At 33.1% G+C, this 20,500-nt stretch overlaps 1 protein-coding gene across 2 annotated transcripts in view; it reads right to left on the reverse strand.

Moving 5' to 3' along the window:
• Positions 1–595: 595 nt before the first annotated feature.
• LOC130903578 (homeobox protein SIX3) overlaps positions 596–20,500 on the reverse strand; it is an 80,839-nt gene continuing 60,934 nt past the window's right edge. Inside the window, exon 2 of one of the 2 annotated variants that reach the window (XM_057815766.1) lies at positions 596–4,128. In XM_057815766.1, the coding sequence (XP_057671749.1) occupies positions 3,408–4,128 (721 nt within the window). In that variant the 3' untranslated portion in view covers positions 596–3,407. The remainder of the gene's footprint in view (positions 4,129–20,500) is intronic. The other variant, XM_057815764.1, reaches the window with a different exon arrangement.

Genomic DNA, 20,500 nt, shown 5'->3' on the forward strand with positions numbered 1-20,500 from the left:
AATGTATTAATTTATTTTTTGATGATAGTTTAATAAAATTTTAGTTTACGAATTTTGTCTTATGTACAATACAATGTACAATATTTACCCGGAAATTTTTTAAGATATATGATTTAAAAAATTTTAGACTTGCTAAAAATAAAAGTACACTTTAAATTCTACGATATCAAAGTTGATTATTAATTTCATCACAATTTATTATCCAAGCTGTTGCGGTAAAAATAAAATGTAAACTGAGTGTCACTGAACATAGATAAACTTGATGCAGTTACTAATAAAGTGAAAAATGAAGACAATCACAGCTAAAGTAACGATAATAGCAAAGTCAAATCTAATTATTTACAAAGATAATTAAATTGGCGAAGTATCTATTGGCGCCCTTCACGGAAAAATCCGTGACTCTAATTTTAACCATAGAGACACGGAATGAAGCTTTATCTGTGTCTGTAATTTCAGCTGTAACTGTTACAATAATAAGCTTTAACTCACGGATGAATACTGTCCACGGATGAATACCATCCACGGGTAAATACCCCCTAAATCTGACATATACGCCATTTCTAATCCCAATATATTTATTTCATTCATTTTTATTAACAAATAATAACCTTATTAATAATGAATTGATGCTAGTACTATGTATATCTCGTAATTTATTCTCAAACTCTTATTCTAAGTTTGCTGATAGTGTTAGGTTAGGTTAGGTTATGTTAGTTTAGGTTAGGTTATTTTGGGTTAGGTTAGGTTAGGTTATATGACGCGATGTTCGCTAAGAACGGTTCCACATGAGTGGGTGGAGAAGAGGGTGGGTTTTTAGCTGGTAGGCGTCCGGTTAGCGAACGAATCCAGCACACCTGGGACATCTTCCCAGGCGTTTTTTGAAGATTTTCCCACCCACACCAAAAAAAAAGGTTAGGTTAGTTTAGTTTTAAAATTTCCGTGTTTCTAAGAATACAATTAGATGTAGAGACACGGAAAAAAAGCTCATTTTGATCAGTTGCTATAAAAATTTCCGGATCTGTAAGCTTAAAATAATGGCCACGGATTTTTCTGAAGAGGTTGGTGATTTCTGATCACGAGGTAAGACTTTGGCAGCACCGTTGAATTGGACGGATCTCTTTGGATTGGAAAGAAAAAGGAAAAGAAATAATTACAAACAAAGAACTGGACAATCTGGCAATTTTCTTTACATTCGATTCATTAAGCAGAAAACAGAGTGTGGGAATTTGAAAAGAACAAAAAGCAATCTAGGTTAGGTTAGGTTGGATTATGTTAGGTTAGGTTAGGTTAGGTTAGTTTAGTTCTGAAATTTCCGTGTATCTAAGATTAAAATTAGACCACGGTTTTTCCCGTGGATGGTTGTTATTTTGGATCATAAGGTAAGATTTAGAGACACGGAAAAAAGCTTCATTCTAATCCGTTTCTATAGAAAATTCCGGGTCTATAAGGTTAAAATGATAGCCACGGAAAAATCCGTGGACGATGGTTATTTCTGATCACGCGGTAAGACTTAGAGATAATATAAAAAATTTCGTGTTTCTAAGAGCCACGGAAATTTACGTGGAGAGTGCCAATGGCAGCACCGTTGAATTGGACGGATCTTTTTGAATTGAAAAGAAAAAGGAAAAGAAACAATTACAAACAGAAAACTGAACAATCTTACATTTTTTTACATTCGATTCATTAAACAGAGAGTGGAAATTGGAAAAGAACAAAAAAGCAATCTAAGGAATATTCACAACATTTGAAAAAGTTGAATGAAGCAAGAGTATTGTTTATTCAGAGTTATAGAAAGTTATGGATAGAGAACGTAGCTTATTTTTGTAGTCTTTCGATTTATTAGGCAAAAACGAAATTGAATATAAAGCCATTATGCAAAAAAACTAAATGATAATATTCAACACCCAGAAATATCCACAACTTTCGAAAGAGTCGAACAAGGTAGCACATTGCTCAATCTGGACTACTTACTGATGAAATTTGGGGTAGGAACCTTCAATTGCTTAATTGATGAGATACAGCGTCCTAAAACTGGAAAAATATAGTTATATTATCCTAATATTTTATCTCGTAGGTTGTGAGAAATATCTGGGGCTCCGCGATCTTAGCGCCCCATGTGTGGAATTTAGATTGACCAATTATACTATCTGATAGGTCAGAAATTGGTCATGAAAAGTCAGTTGGTCTTATTTATTGGTCAGAGCTAGAAAATTTTTTATTAAGAGTAAACATTTTTCGAGGTCATTTTGTTTATCTAAGCTAGGAATGTGAAAAAATCTTTTTTTTATATCAGGCTAGTAGAAACGGCAGTTCAAACGTCAAAGAATATGTTGAGGAAGTGCGATGATTTAGGCAGCACTTTTAGAAGGAACACCCCAATGGTACAAACAAAACTCGGGACAACGTTACCAGATAATAGGACAACCGCTAATAAGGAAGGAAAAATATGGAGTCTGGCTAGAATCATAGCCAAAGATGAGGATGCTCCTATCGAATAGAAAAAGAAAACGGTCGAATTGTGCGAAGAAATAATTTTTATTTAAAGCATTAACTGAACAAATTTCAACGCAAAAGCTTCAGAAACGAGAGTCATAAAGAAACTAGTAATGTCAAAACCACAAGTGAGGAATTTAATCAAAATTTACCCATTTCAGAGTATCAGGTAACATTTCCTCGCAAAAGCAGTAGGACTCTCAATAAATCTGTCAAATCTCAAGACATTTCATGACCCTCCCCTCCTGAGCTGGTTCCAGGGCTTAGATGGACCACTAATTGAATATAATGATTTTATTTATATATTTTGTCATCATACAGATTTTATCTAACTACATACCTTCAATATTTAATTAATGTAATATAATATAATAATTTCGTATGATGGCAAACGTTTGGGAATGAACGCATCAAAAATTTAAATTTTACCGCGCAACAATTGCGCGCGCTTGTCGACTACTAGCGTCTAGCTAGACCTAACCTCAATCGGAATCGGAAGGACTAAACTTCAACAAACATTTTTAAGTACAGTACTTACGTACATTAATAAAATACCTACTTTCTTTATGTTGAGAATGTAAAAAAGAAGAGGGAGGAGACTGGGTTTTTTGTTGGTTTTATTTTATGATTGATGAGAATTATTATTTTCTTTATTACAACTTTGCACTGAAACCATAAAATCCCAAGCTTTTAGCTTTTACCGAGATAAATATTAATTTTGACTAGAGCAATAATTTAATTTCGTATTTCTCCAAATTTTATCTGTACAGCCCAGTGATTTGATTAGATACGTATTCAAAATCTAATCCGATGTCACGAACATAAAATCTACAAACATAATGGATCATTGCTGTATTAAGATATCAGAGGTAAAAATAAACCTATTCACAAACTTTCCATTCAAAATGCGAGTATCACGTTAGCCTAGGAGGCGAAAAGGGCCTGTGTAAGACATGCCCATTACTATTATTATTGTTATTTGGACTCGAAGGCGCGATCCTTACAATCCCTCCATGAGTATACCCACCATGAATATTAGTTAGAGGCGACGGTACACCTATTTGTCCCGGAGACGATACCTGAATCCTCAAAGGTTGCTGGTGGTGGTTCAGCCTCAACGGCAACGGTGTTTCGATTTTACCATCGTTACTGTGCATTCTAAGATTATCAGCGATACGTAAATTCATAGGCGGTGAATGTTGAAGAGTCGTTTGTGGAGGCGAATTACTTTTTAACTCCTTATCAGTACTATCGACGTCTATGGGACTTTCATTGGAAGTTAATCTCAAATTAACCGCTGTATAACTGGAACTATCTACATTTATGGGAGAAGTGGAACTACTGCCTTTAGGTCTTTCGATTCTGAAGTTTGGTGAGAATGCCGGAGGTGTATGTGTACCTCCAAAACGAAATTGCGGTGGCATGGGACCAGGCGAATGAGCGCCGAATCTAAAAGAGGTGATCGGATTCGGTGAGGATCTGCCGAATTTAATCGGACCCGGAGAACTTATTGGGGGTGAATGAGCACCGAGAGATATGTCCGAATCACTATCCGAAGGAGTGGGGCTGAGTGGTGGTTGACGGCCGCTGTTACCATGTTGGGCTAATTGGGCTGCCAGTTGTTGCTGTTGCATTCTGTAACAAATGAAATCATTTTTAATATTTTTCACAACAAGTTCATGATTTGGTATTAAGAATAAAAAAAATTATTAAACTGAGTTTTGTTTATATTTCCAATCTTCGCTCTAAAGACTATAAAATTTTATCTGCTAAATACGAGGTATATCCACAAAATAACTTCCTTTTGGTTATATAAAAAAAAATACAGATACAGATTCAGAAGAAAAATTTTTGTACTAAAATCTACAACTGTACTACTCGTACATATTTCGACAGCTTTTGAAAATTCATGACACAGCATGGAACAGGTTTATGTATGCCTTTTTCATAGAAAGTTGTTTTCAATCATTGTTCTTTCAGCTAGACATCAACCTTGCATTGCTTGTTTGACCTCGTGATGTCAATTTATCAGGAAAATGCTGTAAGGGCCCTTTCACACCAAACGAAACCGAATCAATCAGAATCACTCCTCAAGTTGAATCTGATTGACCAAGATTCGGCTTCGAGCGCTCCGTTTAAATGTGAAGGGACTCTTTTCCCGCCTTCAGACCGGACGAATCTGGTTCAATCAGGTTTGATTCGAGGTCGCACTTGATTCAACCTGTCAGATTCCTCGTCCGGTCAGTCTTGAATCAACAACCATACGAGATGGACGTGGCGTTATTAATTTTTAAAGTTAAAGAAAATAGTGCGATTTATGACGCCAGTGATAAAAATCTCAGCAACAGAAATCTCATATCTTCTGTGTGGAGTAAAATTGGCGAAGAATTAAACATTCCAGGTAATAATTATTCAGGTTGATTCAGCTAGTGTGAAAGAGTGGAGATGACGAATCAGATTCAACTTGATTCGGAGTGGTCCAGATTGATTCGGATTCGTTTGATGTGAAAGGGGCCTAACTGTTCCAAGAAACAGTGCACAAAATTTTTCGATGTGTCGAGGGTGATTTTCTTAGGCTTAACTTTTGTTAGGGACAAAGTGTGCCTCCATTCCATTGATTGCTAATGAGTTTCTGGAGTGTCATAAGATGTTTCCGAAATTTCAGATTTGCGAAAATTTCATAGCAAGAGCACTAATTGAAAACCTACGATTTTGCTTAAGCTTCTCTTCAATTGCGTAAAACAGTTGATCAGTAACCAAAAACGGGCGTCCACATCGAGTACTTGATCTTGATCTTTCCTTGAAGTGTCTGTCCCAACTTCTAATTATTGAATCACTCATAGCATTTTGTCCGTAAATCCGACAGGACTCCTGTTGATAATCGTAGGTTGTTCGCACTTAAAGGCCTAGCAGATCTTCTCTGGTTACAGTTTTTCAGGAAAGTTTTGCCTTTAAATTGTGTCTATAATTGGTAATTAGAGTTACCCCTATTTACCTTTTTTCCAATGTTTTCTGTTTTGTTATGAGACTGATACCACAGAAGGGACTAAATGGAATGATTTAGTTCTATGACATAGATGCTTTAAAAACAAGGTTCCCATCCAAGTATCTTAGAGATAGAAATACTTGGTAACTGTACATATTTAATGAGACATATCGAATAATTCCTCATAGTTAAGCTGCTATTAAAGTACTAAGCTCTCATGTCATCGAGTCGTAGCTGACATGGTCTCGAAAAAACTATTCCAGAAGTACCACGCAAATAATTTTTATATTATAAATATCTTGATTTCATTTGGTTTATTAATATTGATAGATTAAAGTAAGTCGTATATATTTAACAGATTTACATCCTAAATCCCGTATAAAAAGTTTGTTCTGTCAAAACTTCATGGACAGCGACGACGACCAAAATCTCGATAAGTAAATGGAGTTGAAAGAGATTTTCCAGAGATCTCTTCAGAGAAAATTATTGTCTAGCGCTAGGCTGTCGTGCTGTTGAAAATGAGATCAATATATAGTAGTTTTTTGATAAACACATCCTCGTACTTGTTTTGATACTGATCGATATCAATTCGAAGAATCATTGGACTCACGGAGTCCAATGGAAATTCAGGGAAACAGTTCCATATAATTAATCGCGACGTACTATAGATTAGAAGTAAATAATTTTATATTGCAACACTGTATATTCAAAAACCATTTCTAGCATAAATCAATCTCAAACCGTTTTATGAAATACACAGGAGGGAAAGGAGATATAGACAAAAAAACGTTCAACATTTATTGTTATTTCGTACGAAAATACGTATACAGATGAACTTCGTAATTGCGGGCTGCTTTGAGGGAGTAGTTGCTTTTCCAACAATGTGCGGAGCATGTACAGGATTTTCTTCTATATGTGTTATTGGAGTAGATGCTCCAATAGCTCAGAAGAAGTTGTATTCTTTGAATTTTCACCTTTGAATGCGATCTCTCCCGCCAACTCTAATTTTAAATGAAGTAGTTCAAGATAAACAAATAAGTAAAAATACAAATGGTACTAATGTAACAATCGAATAATTTTTCATAAGAAATTATGACTTCTCAATATTCAGAATGCTTTCAATTCGAACTACCGACATATTTGTAAAAGATGTGAAGAAACCATCAGTTTAGTAACTTTTTTGCTTGTAATTTGAAAGAATACAGTAATTTTTTCTACATTTCCCATTTTTAAATTTTATACCAGAATATTCTAAACGTATAACGAATCGTTTTGACATTTACATTTCCGTCAAGGGATTATGTTGCATTTTGAGGTTGATGTCTTAACATTTACAATGGTATTTAGCTATAATTTGTTGGCTGGTTAGGGTGCACAAATAGACCACCCCTCCCAGCGGGATATCTTCTAAACACCCCGATAATAAGCTGACTACTTAGGGCTCTAGAATTCTAGGATTTTAATGCCCCTCAACATCAAGTTTTAAGCATTACTTCTTGATGTTTAACAGGGTCGAACCGTCAAGAAATGTGATTATATTTGATCAATATGAAAGTTTATAAAGGTGAGTTTGTTGTAATTTCATAATTTTTATTTAAAAAATGCTACTATTTTTATTTTGTCTTTATTATTGATAGTCATAATGAGATAAAATAGATTTTTATGCCATAAAATCATTTTGTTGTTAAATGTTAACTTGACCCAAAAACAAAAGTAGAATTTATCAATATCTTGTGACTAGGTTGTACAAAATAATGTAAAAAGTAACTTTTCCATTGCAATAAATAATCATACTTGAAATTATGGTTGTTAAACTGATTATTAATTTATAAATTACAAGTTAAAAACGAGTCTGATTATGAATGTTTGGTATCCAACCGAAAATATGATCGGTTCGTGACCTTAGTCCCTCCCTGTTGCTTACATTTTCAGTTCTTTTATTCTACAAGTTGTCATGTCAGAGTGATGACGACTCGGTATGTTATGTTTGTTAACACCAGCTATAGCAGATAAAGCTTACCGATCTCAATGTGTCTGTCTATTGTGAATGATGAAACTGAATTTTTTTAAGTAAATCTCGTTGGATAAAAACCATTGGGAATTTCGATACTCACCGTTTATTCATTTTGATATACATTAGTTCTAATTTAATCCAAAATATATTTTATGAAAACAAGCAACGTTAAATTTTTTCGCGTAGTATTTGTAGAGCTTATGGAAAATAAATAATTTTAGACAATTTTTACAAAGCTTAAAATTTAATAATTACCCATTCATAAAGTGTTGTCAACTGTTTTGAAATTTATTTGGCAACGTAAACGTGTCGAAAATCGGAGCTATTTGACACACAATAACATAAGTGTCAGCCGTTATTCAAATATTAAAAAACTGTTTATTTTTTATTTACTTTGGGCTCAAACTATAGGAAAGTACATTTTTGTATATCAAAGTTGATTAAAAAAATAAATTAACAAAAAGAGATACCGTGTAGATACTTTATAGTTTAATAATGTTTCAGAATATTGCATTAAAAGAATCGTCAACATGATTAACGGCTATTTCAAGAAACCTATTCATTAGAACATATTTTATAACATTTTCTATGCTATTGAAGTAACTTCATTTATAGCTTATTATGTATCCATCATCTGGAACTGAATACATTAATAATCGAAAGCTTGCAAAATATATTAAAGTTAGTCCACTTTGGTGTTTCATTGCCACGTTCCCAATAAGAAACCGCTCATAACTTCGACATGTTGCAGGCCTGCGTTATTATTCCCATGATAGACAGTTATTTTAGTTCATAAAATCATCCTACTTTCCTCGCTAATAAATATTCAAAAACCTGTTGTGTCAAACTGTACGTTTCAAATTCTAGTCAAGATTCTATCTTAACAATAAGCACACAATTCCAATCGTGCTCTCGTTCCATCATGACTGTAATCAGCTTTTAATGCTTTTTGGGTAATAAATTAATTAATGTTTTGAATTCTATTTCTAAATAACCTCCTTCTCCTCGATTAAAAGATTCCATACTATTTTATGTTACCTCAAACGAACTTTTTTAGGTCCTACTTTACAAATTCTCCTTCAAAGCTCAAGACATTTTCCATTACCTCCAAGTTTCGGTTCGGTTCAATTTTTGTTTCGGACAATTGCGTCATTTTCCCTCATGTTCAGCAAAGTTTGAGTTCACGCTTTGGTTCACGATTTTAGGATTAAGTTTTTGATTTTTATGACAGTAAATATTTGTTTGACAATGGAAATTTTTTCATTGAAATAAAAACCATATACTGTTTGTTCTTCTTGTTTTCATCATACTTCAAGAAGCTGCGAGACCTCTAACTTGATAAAAGGGTTGATTGAGTGTTTCTCTCTGAATCTTACGGAATGGATATGTCTGTGAACAGCTCAAATATGAGGAATGTCAGCATGAAAAACGAACGAAGTTTTTGTCAAAATGGAAAATATACCGTGTTTATTTAAATTTTTGAAAAATGTATACCTGCGGACATGCTAGAGTATGGAATATGAAATTCGATTTTTTTTGTTTTGAACCTCACGCATCTGAAAGTCACTGATTCCCAACACACATCTTTCATTTTATTTCTTCAATTCGTGTTAAATACTTTAGGAACTTATAGAAATTCTGTTAATACGAAGATGGTCCCAGAAGTATCTGGTTCAACAAAGAAAACACACAAATGTCGGAAAAGTAATTGCCTTTTAACTCAATACAATTTTCCCAGCGAAGTTTCAAAAAGTTCGATACACTTTTTATAATAAGAATCGTCAAAATAGCCGTTAATGACTTGGAAACTCTTTGACCACCGAGCCATTTTTTCAAGTTTGAGAATAGAAAATAATCCGAGGGGGCTAAATCTGGTAAATAGGGTGCATAAGGTAGCAATTCAAAAGTTTAATTCATTATTTTTTGCTATTGCAATAACGGATGTTGGAGCTGGTGCATTGTCTTGATAAAACAACACTTTCTTCTTATCCAAATGCAGCCGTTTTTGTTCAAACGTTGCAATATAATCAAAATTATCCCATGCGCATACCAAAAAATCGACGCCTTGAACTTGGCTGCAGATGGAACGGTCTTTGCCTTCTTTGGAGCCGGTTCTCTCTTTCAAGTCCATTGTTTTGATTGCTCTTCTATTTTGAGTGTGAAGTGATGGACCCACGTTTCATCCATGGTTGCTAAACAATGTGGTGTCTTCAAACTCGGAACATTTGCTGTATCGACTGTGTATTTTCAGTGGTACTACCGCCATCTCTAGATCAGGCCAGATACTTTACTCGCTATTTCTCGAACTATTTGTAGAATTACAAAGGCACATTCTTCTTCTTTCGTACTCGACAGAGTTGGTTCATGTGAATAATTGGAAAATTCTAAAATCACACAAATGTATCAAGAAACTACACGTAAATACGTAAAATACGTCAATATTCAAGGAAAAAGTAGCTGCTCAATTAACTTAACAAAAAAAAATCATCTATAATAGTGGAGTTATGCATAATATATATAATTGAAGGAAATTATATACTTCTGGGTTGTACTTTTATATTGATTTTCGATTTATTAAGTTCAGTAGGCAAAGTTGAGGACTATAAATATCACGAAAAATGTCCGAGAATAGCATACGAGGTGTGGTAAATAAATAAGATGAATTATTTTTTTGAAATAAAGTAAAAAGGTAACAAAATTTGAAATAACATACAACTTGTGTTGCCTACGAAGCGAGAAGAGACGAGATTTTGAAAAATCTCTTCTCGTTTCGCAATAAACGCCTCATGTCATGCGCGAGAATACAAAATAAGCAAATATAATCAGTTCAAATTCTCATTGTTATAAACTAGAACATAGTAATTTAATAATATAAATAGAAAAAAAAAACGAAAAGTAATTATATATACAGGGTTTTTCACGACGAGCTGAATCGATATGTATTTGGGAAAGTATAGCGACTAGAAAATTTGTTTGCATAGGTTTTCGGAAATTCTCGTTTCAACTAAAATAATTTCAGTTTTCCGGTTATACCGGAAGTGGACCCAAACTTCGTTATTTTGAAACGAATGCTGTGATTTTTATTAATTTTTTGGAATTTACGTGAAATTTCAATATAACTTTATATGAGGCATCCTATGCCTAAAGTCCACCATTTTTTAATTATTTCACATTTTCGAAATTATTGGACATATGCAGTCCTCCACTAAAAAAATTATATTTCTTAGTTCAAGTGAGTCAGATCTAATATTTTTGGAATTTGGACAAAAATAACACTTACAGCTTTCAAAATCTGTAAAAACCTTGAAAAAAATTTATATAGTGTGTGCAGAAAATGGTGCCGAATTTCGCTATCTAAAAACTTCGAAAACTTAATTTTTTCAAATGCAACCCCCATTTTTCTCTGTACCATTGGATTCTACGCTTTAAACTCTCCAGACAACCGACAATTTAAAACCATGAAGATTTCAGTTTCAGAGACTTTTTGAAAGTCTCGTTTTGTTTCGCAAGAAAAATTTGACATATCGTCTCCAAAGCGAAACACATTACTACTACCGTCTAACAATGTATTTATCTCAACGCTGATTGCGTGAAATTCTCTAATTGAATCTGTATTTGTATACAGGATGTCCCACGACGAGTTTAAATTATCTGTATATGGCAAAATACTTATAGTAAAATCGTGAAAATTTCTACGTTTAGGTTGTCGGACTGTAACTTTGCTATTTTAAGTAAAACATCCTGTATATTAATACATTTTTGGAATCTACGTATCTAAGTATACTTTTGTTTGAAAACTTTGTCGAAAAATGCATACTTTTTGAGTTATTAATAGTTTTGTAAGAAATTTCACCGATGCAGACCCTTATAAATTGTTTTTTAACGAGAATACCCTTAAATTGATTGAAATGGTTTCTGTTCGTTTGCTTTTAGCAAGGTCAGACGTATTTGAATATATGTAGAAAAATTTTTCATTTTATACAGTGTGTGTATAAAAAGTGTTCAAAGTTTTACTTCATAAATATCAAATTTTTTAATTTTTATAAATAGAACCACCCGGTTTTTTCTATTTTAATTCATTCAAGGGTAAAAAAATAAGGCAAATTCATGTATACTTTTTGAGTTATCAATTTTTTGTGAAAAATTTGACTATTGTAAACCTTGTTGCATACTATTTTTTAACGGGGATACCCTTAAAGATATGTATATGTAAATTTACTATTATTACATGGTAAATGTGACAAAGGGTCTGCAACGGTCAAATTTTTTACAAAAAAGTTTTTAACTCAAAAAGTATACATGAATTTTCTTTATTCTTTACCCCTGATTGCATTAAAATAAGAGAAACCGGGTGGTGATATTTAAAAAAATAAAGAAATTTCATATTTATGAAGTTAAACTTGGAACACTTTTTACACACCCTGTATAAAATGAAAAATTTTTCAACAAAGATTCGAATACCTTGTTAAAAGCAACCGAACAGAAACCATTTCCATCTATTTAAGGGTATTCTCGTTAAAAAACAATTTATAAGGGTCTGCATCGGTGAAATTTTTTACAAAACTATTAATAACTCAAAAAGTACGCATTTTTCGAAAAAAGTTTTCAAACAAAAGTATACTAGAATTTTACGTAGATTTCAAAAATATATTAATATACAGGGTATTCTATTCGAAATAACAATACAGTTGACTTCCGGTAGAACCAGAAGTAAGCCATCTTCGAAATCATTTTAGTTAAAAAGATCGTATCCGAAAACCCATTTTCATGATTTTACTATACGTATTTTGCCATACACAGATAGTTTTAACTCGTCGTAAGACACCCTGCAGAATAGAGTCCGAAATACAAAACTCTGGCAACATTTATCTTGAGAAACTTTCGAAATTAACTTCCCTCAAACTTCTAACAACACAAAAATAATGGTTGTAGTCGAGCTACTATCCAATTTGCCCATATCTCAACTTGGGGTCTATATTACATACAAGAATTTCCATTCACCCCTTTGGCGTGTTTTAACATTGTTATAACTCTATCATGATAATCACTGGCCTCGAATCGTAGTTGGCTTTAATTTGAAATGAAATATATCTTGTTTGCATAATTCATCACGGATTTTATACGAGGCATCTCACTGTTAGAATTGTTTTAGCACAATAATTTAATTTTAGTTTTATTGCATATTTGCACAGCTCACAACATCCATTGATTGTGAATCCTACTAAGAGAATCTACCTGATGATTATAAAAAAAATATTTCAAATTATATATAAAACCCTATTTAGGTTCGTTATTTTTTCGATACTATTCGATTTATTAAATGGTTTTATTAAGGAATTGCAAGGGGTTAATTTTTTGTATAACGTTGTTGTTTATCTATACTTTTGAATGATTCAGTGAAACTAAAAATTGAATAAGATTCTCGCTATTTGATGACCCGCCTTATACCAAATAGAGAGATTACAATAATGAGGTGAATTATAAAAAATACAAAAAAATATTTCTAGAAAAATCAATGCCCTTAAAATCTGTGCCTTTAATTGATACTGTTACTTATCACAATGGTTCAAAAGATAAGGCTTCGAGTTCGAATAACAGAAAACAGTACAGGATTGAGTGAAATAATGATATTGTAAACATATGCAGTACTTAACGTATTTATTACTTTTCCAGATAAATATCTGTTCCAAGCTACTTTCTTCAAGGTTTAAATTAAGATAATAAAAGATACGAAACGTTGATCGTGCGGCTTTTAATTCTCGTCTAATTGAAATTTTCTACCGCATCTTTTGTACGAGCGCATCTCTATCAAAATCCATACACCCGAATTAAGTTGATTAAATATTGAAATAAGGCCTCGAAGGCAAGACACGAAACCAACCTAATGATAATCGAGTTTGTTTACAGAATAGTCTGTTAACATCATTCGACTTTCCCGGCATCAAAGACTACACTACCCAAGGTAGATTGCTATTATTCCGCACCAAAGACAATGTTAGACCTTGTTTTCTTGTTTTCCTCTCTCGATGATATTACTGTGAACACATGAGTTGGTTCCGTGATGAAATCTTTATTACGTCAGTTGTTCGACCCCTCGACTGTTTTACTTTTTGCACTGATAGGTACTTTGTTAAGGGAAAATAAAATTGTTTTATTTCGTACCCCAATTTTTATATAAGGTAATTTTGAATCCAAATAAAAACTAAAGAAGTTTCTAGATTGATAACAACATTGATTACTGATACACCTCGATTATTTTGTACATAGAAATTTCAGTATTTCAGAACTTTATAACATAATTAAGAAAAAACAATGTCTACTTGTAGCACTTCGTTCGAAGTTATGTTATTGTCGACTAACTACACCAGAGTGAGCAGTGGTTAGTACAAATAAGACAGTATCCTCTTCATTATCTATTAGATAACAATTATATCTTGTAACCGACAAAACATTAATGATATACAATATGCGGACGTGTTGTTTTATGGACCCCCGTACAGATAAACCAAGTGTTGATTGACTATCGTAAAGAAAAGTTACTCAAACCATTTCTCCAGCAAAACATTCCATTCTTCATTATATTGCTATCAATCTTTGAACCAGCACGTTGATCTTAATCACCAGTCTTCAAACTATTAAGCGGCTGCCACAATTGTACGCCTTGGTTAACCAGTTACCTTTCTTCATATAGCTAGTCTCCAAAGTGCATTTCATCTGTTCTAATTGGAGAATTAGATTACGGTAGTTCAAGCATTAATTGTTGCCAATCGTAGTCCAACAACTCTGATTAGTTGACTGTTTTCTACAGGTTTAACTATATAATTTGCATTTGGTGACTGTACCAAGACATTTTGGTTATAATTCCACAGCTTTGACTTGGTTGTAGCGACTAACTTGGAGAAAAAGGCCAATGAAATCATCGACAAAGCTATCAACGAGGTAGTTGGACTGCGCACGGCTCACAACGGCTAGATAGAGAAATGTAACGGAAATTACTTGACCCAACTACTGTCACGGGTTACTACTTGTTCAAACGAGAATATCACAGGAATTATGATCAAAAAGAAGGGAACTGGAACGTTGCAGATGATGATGAAGAAACAATTTCATGCGACAATTTACTCGATGACGACGTGAAAGAATATGGTAACTTCAACGAGGTTTAGCTTGAAGAGGAAGGGTTTTAGTGGGTCGTACAAGTGTAGTACACCCCCTACACATCGATCTTTCTCGTATGGTCATTGATGTGAATTACCTTCTACTCCGGATAAAAAACAAATATCTTCTTCAGAGACTGAACAGAGTTTTCTAATAATTAAGTGGTTCTTTCAATTTGACAATTGCCGCTTTTTCTATGAAATAATACCATGAGTTTCGTATTCTTCAAGTACATAATTTAAATTCGGACTTCTTAGCAGATAATTACTTCTGTCTACTATAGTGAATACTTACATTTGAATGTCATACCGAACTTTGATTTTTTTTTTGTTTTCATCCACCCTTGTATACTTTATAATCCGCTCACTTTTAGATGAAACTGATAGCGGTCTTTTTTCTTGCTCCCAACAATCATTGTATATACCAAACAATACCTGGTAAAAAATCTGAAAGGGGATCAGTTTCAAAACAGGAACACGCATCTATAGTTTTCAGTGGTCTTTTCAACGTTGTCATATGGAACATTATAATAGTGGTATATTGAGATCTTAAAGTGGTATTTGGTGCCGATGGGGGGTAGTAATTTTGTTTGTAATTTGAGTAGGATCTATTTCAGGGCCGATAATTATGTACTGGTTCTTTATCTGATTTGGGCGGTTTGACAGGATAAGCTCTTTTCTATAGTATCGGTAACTAGTATCTTTAGCTAAACATAATTACTTAACTCGCTTCTTAAGGAAATCTAACCAACGATCAACTAATCTTTCGACATTTTTAAACGAGATCGGTATTCTAACTATGTTAGTCATTCATCTAAATGAAGGTCTAGTTTTTTAATGTTCGTTTGAATAGTTTAGAAATTCTCAAATAATGCGATAGACCCTCATTTTATTTCTGGTGAATCAAGGTTAAGTTAATCTCTACAATTGTAAAAACTAGATAGATACTGTCCTTTGGAAGTTGATGTTGGGGCAAACATAATCGGAACCAGTGCTGTCGAATAACTCTTTGTAGGGGGCAATGGGTACGGACCAAAATACGGTATGCGCCGTTATGATATACAATACAATTTGCTGGTTCAGTTTTAGTTAAGAATGTACTAAGCGGTTATTCAATTTCATCATTCTGCCGATGAAACTGAACTTGTGGTAGAGAGTAACTGTAAGAATGAATTAGAACCATGGAAGTATCGTCAATCAGGCTTTGCAATCAACGAACCGAAGTTTTTGGCGAATATCAACAATACGTTGATTCAAAACTTTCACATAGACGTGAATTTAAATTCACAACGATGAACAAACTAAAATATGAATTCTAGGACAATTTTTTGCTATGCTGTACGAGAAAATAGATCTCTTGAATAATGTCCCACCAAAGTCAGGTGCACTAGTAAGATTACATTAACAAAAAATCGGCTTCTTTGGTTTGAATAAGCCGCATATCATCATCCAAAAACCACTCTGAAAGTGTAATGATCTAATTTCCAATCTCAACATACTGTGATTGGTCCGGATATTATAATGACATACCTGGTGTTGCTATTTACTAGAAACCTTTTGAAAACACATTATTCCAACTATCTTGTCACACTACCTTGATCTTAAACTACCAAATACTTATCAAGGGGGTGAGATTTACGAGAAAAAATCTCCAGATTTTCAGAAATATGCAGTAACCTACCCTCTCGAATAAGTTTGATAATAATATTAATATAAAGTTTTACATAATAATTTGTCTTGATTTTGGGTCTCTTTCCTATGAAAATCAGTTTAACATAACATGTAAAAATATATTTTGATAAAAACCCAAATTTTACATGCTATTTTGAACTGATTTTCATAGAAACGAGACCTGATATGATGACAAATCATCACGAAAAAAATATATAAAGTTATATCTCTGTATTTCCAATTTAGTATATTTTGGAGCATACTGTAATAAGATTTGTTGTAAATCAATTAATTCCTGCAATAAGAAATGTAGCATTACTTTAATTTTACTGTTGGAAATTACTTAAATGAACTTGTTCACAGATAGATTGGTAAAAAGGAGTACAATATAGTGACCAGCCAAATCTCCTGATTCATTGCTCTTGGACTATTTTTTCTGGAGATAACCAAGATACGTCGTGTACATAACAAAACCTAGAGACTAAGAAATACAATTTAGTAATTTTATATAGACTGAATAAAGTTAGAATTCAATCGATATAGAGAATATGCAAATAATTACAGGATGGAGATAGCCTAAATCATGTGAAAATTTATTTTTTTGTTAATGTAGCAAAATAGTAAAAGTTATATTATGAACCCACTGTATACTGCTGGTATTATATAGCCACAATTATTTTGTTTTAAAATGTGGTTTCAGTATGGGATATTCTTATTTATCCGTGCCTTGTGATTAAAATCAAAACTCGTTTCGGAAAGGAATATCTTACTGAATTTATTGCCCTCGTTAATATTCGTCCACGGTAGGAACCAATAAGTTTGAAGTTCACAATATTATAGAAAAGATGGTTTTCCTGCGACTAATAAAGAGAAATACGAGGATTGTCTGGAAAGTTTCCAGCCTTAACGTGAGGGTGTTAGCACTTATCAATATTTGTTGCAAAATATACGTAGAAAGAGAAATTTGAAAAATGTGACCACATTTGGAGATAAAAAAGTGGGTTTCTATCAGGATAACACACCTCTTTGAAACTTTGTCCTTGTGTATTAATTCATAATACACATTGCACAATTTTTTTTGAAAAAAGATCATAATTACTTTGTACTGATATCTCAGCAATAAAATAGAAGCTTTTCAATGTCTCTATCAAATAGATTTGCATAGAATTTATGATTTGTTTTTAATTTCTCACTAAAAAAACGCATTTAATTGTTCAAAATAACAAGTATACTCGACATCTAATGTGTCTACCCATGTTGATTGTTGGTGAGTTGAAGTAATGATCAATTTGATCTACTGTCAATAGAGAAGCTATTAAAAAAATTGTCAAATCACTTTTGACGATACATATTGCAATAAATTATCAATTGTGAACTGCTTAAATATACACTCGTTGTCAAAAATATCGCACCACCACGATTTCTGTTCCTTTTTTTAAAACGCTAGTAGCATGTATTTCCGCTTCTGGATGTAATTTATGCTAATATTCTCCTGGGTATGCTTTCAATTAGATGCTGTATCATTTCTTGCAGTATGTTCTCCCATTGCTCTAATGCCGCTTGCTCAAGCTCATTTAAATTTTGAGGAGATGGATTTCGACGACGAATGCGGCGTTTTAAAATGTCCCAGACGTGCACAATAGGATTCATACCTTGGTATCCAGTCCAGGGTATGAATTCCTACTCCGTTTAGGTAATTCAGAACATCTGCCTCAACATGTGGTCCAGCATTATCATGCATTAGGGGTGGGTCTAGGAAAAAACACTAATTCTGTGCGGGTATCAAAACAAATTCCTCCCCTGGGAATGATACAAGACTGCGCAAATCTCCTCACCGTCTACGAATTTGATCACGTCTATCTGAACCTATTAAGTTGATTTTTGTCTCATCAATCAATAAATAAAACACCAATTTTCTAAATTCCAATCTAACTGTTGCCTTGCGAATCTTAGTCTAGTAACACGATGCTCCTTGGGTAGCAAATGTGCCTGAAGAACTCTTCTGCTGTGTAGACTAGCATTCTGAAGATGTCGTCTTATTGATCTATCAGAGATATTTACATTTCGGAGTTCTCGTAAAAGGCTGTTGAGCTCTACACTTGTCATTGACGATTTCTTAATGAATTTAATTGCAAAAAACGGTCATCTCGAGGAGTTACAACTGAAGGACGTCCTTGTCCAGTTCTCCTAGAATGTGAACCAGTTTCTCAAAATCTTTGCATCAATCTGCCAATGGTTGTGTGATGTACGCCAAACAGATTTGCAACTTCACGATAACCTGTCCAACTAACTCGGCTATTCTTTCAGTTTCACGTTGACTTAACTGCCTAACTCTGTTCATTTTTTGTCTCGACTTTAACCCACCTTGATTGACTTAAATTACTTCTGTTCACAAGTTGGTACAACAATAGAATGAAAGAAACATGCATAAAATCGAAATTTTCAAAAACCACAAAAACAGTTATTTGCTGATAAGAAATTTTGCTAAATTTTATCGCTAACATTTAAAATACTTTTGTGATAGAAAAGAAATAATCCCAGAAGATTAACATTTTAGGTTTTGATATTGATATAAAGGGTGGTGCGTTATTTACGGCCAAGAATTTTCGAATATAGATCGAACGACGGTATTAGGAAGCTTATGGTCATTAATGACGTAATTTGTATTCTATGGCGAATAAACGATATTATATTAAAGTTAATACATCAAGAACAAAGACTATAGAAAGTAACAAATGATTCGCATTGTAGTCGATCACTTCAACCAATCTACTAACAATGCCAAATCGTCATTCTACATTCTATATATTATTAACAATATCATTCCGTGCTTTCTCCATCAATAAGATTTCCAAAGATGAAAAATAGAGGCGCTATTCTTCTACTGTGACCCTAATTACTTATAAGAGTACCCGCAATCAGAGTTAGCACGTAAGCAACGACCATCATTAGCGAAAACGGTGTGTGCTCCGACGCGCACGGCGTTTCTCTCTGCGAGAATTACAATTCTGTAATGATCTTTATTAATCTCTTTCAGTGGCGGATCTAGAAATATCTTCAGATTCGATATCAATAGATATTTTAGAATGCTTGGGAACAGAGATAATCAGGGTTTAAACAGATCAGGCGAATACAGCGAATGAGACAATTCTCGAGGTTGTATTTGTAAACAAAAAATGCTGAAATTAAAATGAACATGTGACAAATAAACAAGGGGGGCCAAGACATTTGGAGGTGTGTGTAGTTATTTCTTTAATTTCTTATTTCTTAGATCTTTTGATACGTTTATGTGTCTAAATGTTCTTGATTTTAGGTCTCTTCTGTTTCAAAACTAGATTTTTTTAATAATCAAACTAGAACTTCTGTTCTAATAAGAAAAATTGATTTTTCCTTAGTCCTTACATCTCAAATATATAGCAGTAATCAATTAAATTATTTGTAGTTTCATTAGAATTCATGATGAAGGTGATCTATTGATCAATATTGTCAGTGTCAATATCATATTTTGATAAAGATTTAACGAAAAGTCGACACGTCAATTTTCATATATATTTCAAAAGTTATTAAAGAAAAAAACTACTTTTGAAACAAAAGAGACCTAAAATCAAGAATATTTAAAAACAACAAATAGTTATTTTAACTCTCCAACTCTAGTACGAATATGATTGTGGTAATCAAGTTGGTTCATTAACTGGAACTCGAGATCCTGCCGCGTAGGTCAGTCATTCATTTGTCATATCCACACCACCTATATGTGTCGCTCCACAGGACGTTTTTGTTTCTTTTTCTAATTTCGCCGCACCCTAATCGTTTGTTCTCATATGAAATAATATCGTTTCCTGGTATTTTTAGCAAAGAAAAAAGATGCCGAGTGGAAATGATACGTCACGTTAATTTCTCACTTGAGATTCGATAGAAAAAAATTATAATTTGGCTTAGAATGTATCCGATTTTGATCTCTATTAGTATTTCGAAATAAATTCTTCAATAAGAGAGTTTATTGTGCAACATACTTGAGTATACTCAAATAGAATATTATAAATATATTTATTTTTATACAAAATGCCCTTTCAAATGTACACACTCTATCCAGTTATCCAGAGCTTGATTCGCCCTTTATAATAAGAGAGAGATGCTTTATTTTCAAAAAATAGTATACAAAACCTTGTAAAAACTAAA

The sequence above is a fragment of the Diorhabda carinulata genome, chromosome 2 (genome assembly GCF_026250575.1).
Source record: "Diorhabda carinulata isolate Delta chromosome 2, icDioCari1.1, whole genome shotgun sequence".
Lineage (NCBI taxonomy): Eukaryota > Metazoa > Arthropoda > Insecta > Coleoptera > Chrysomelidae > Diorhabda > Diorhabda carinulata.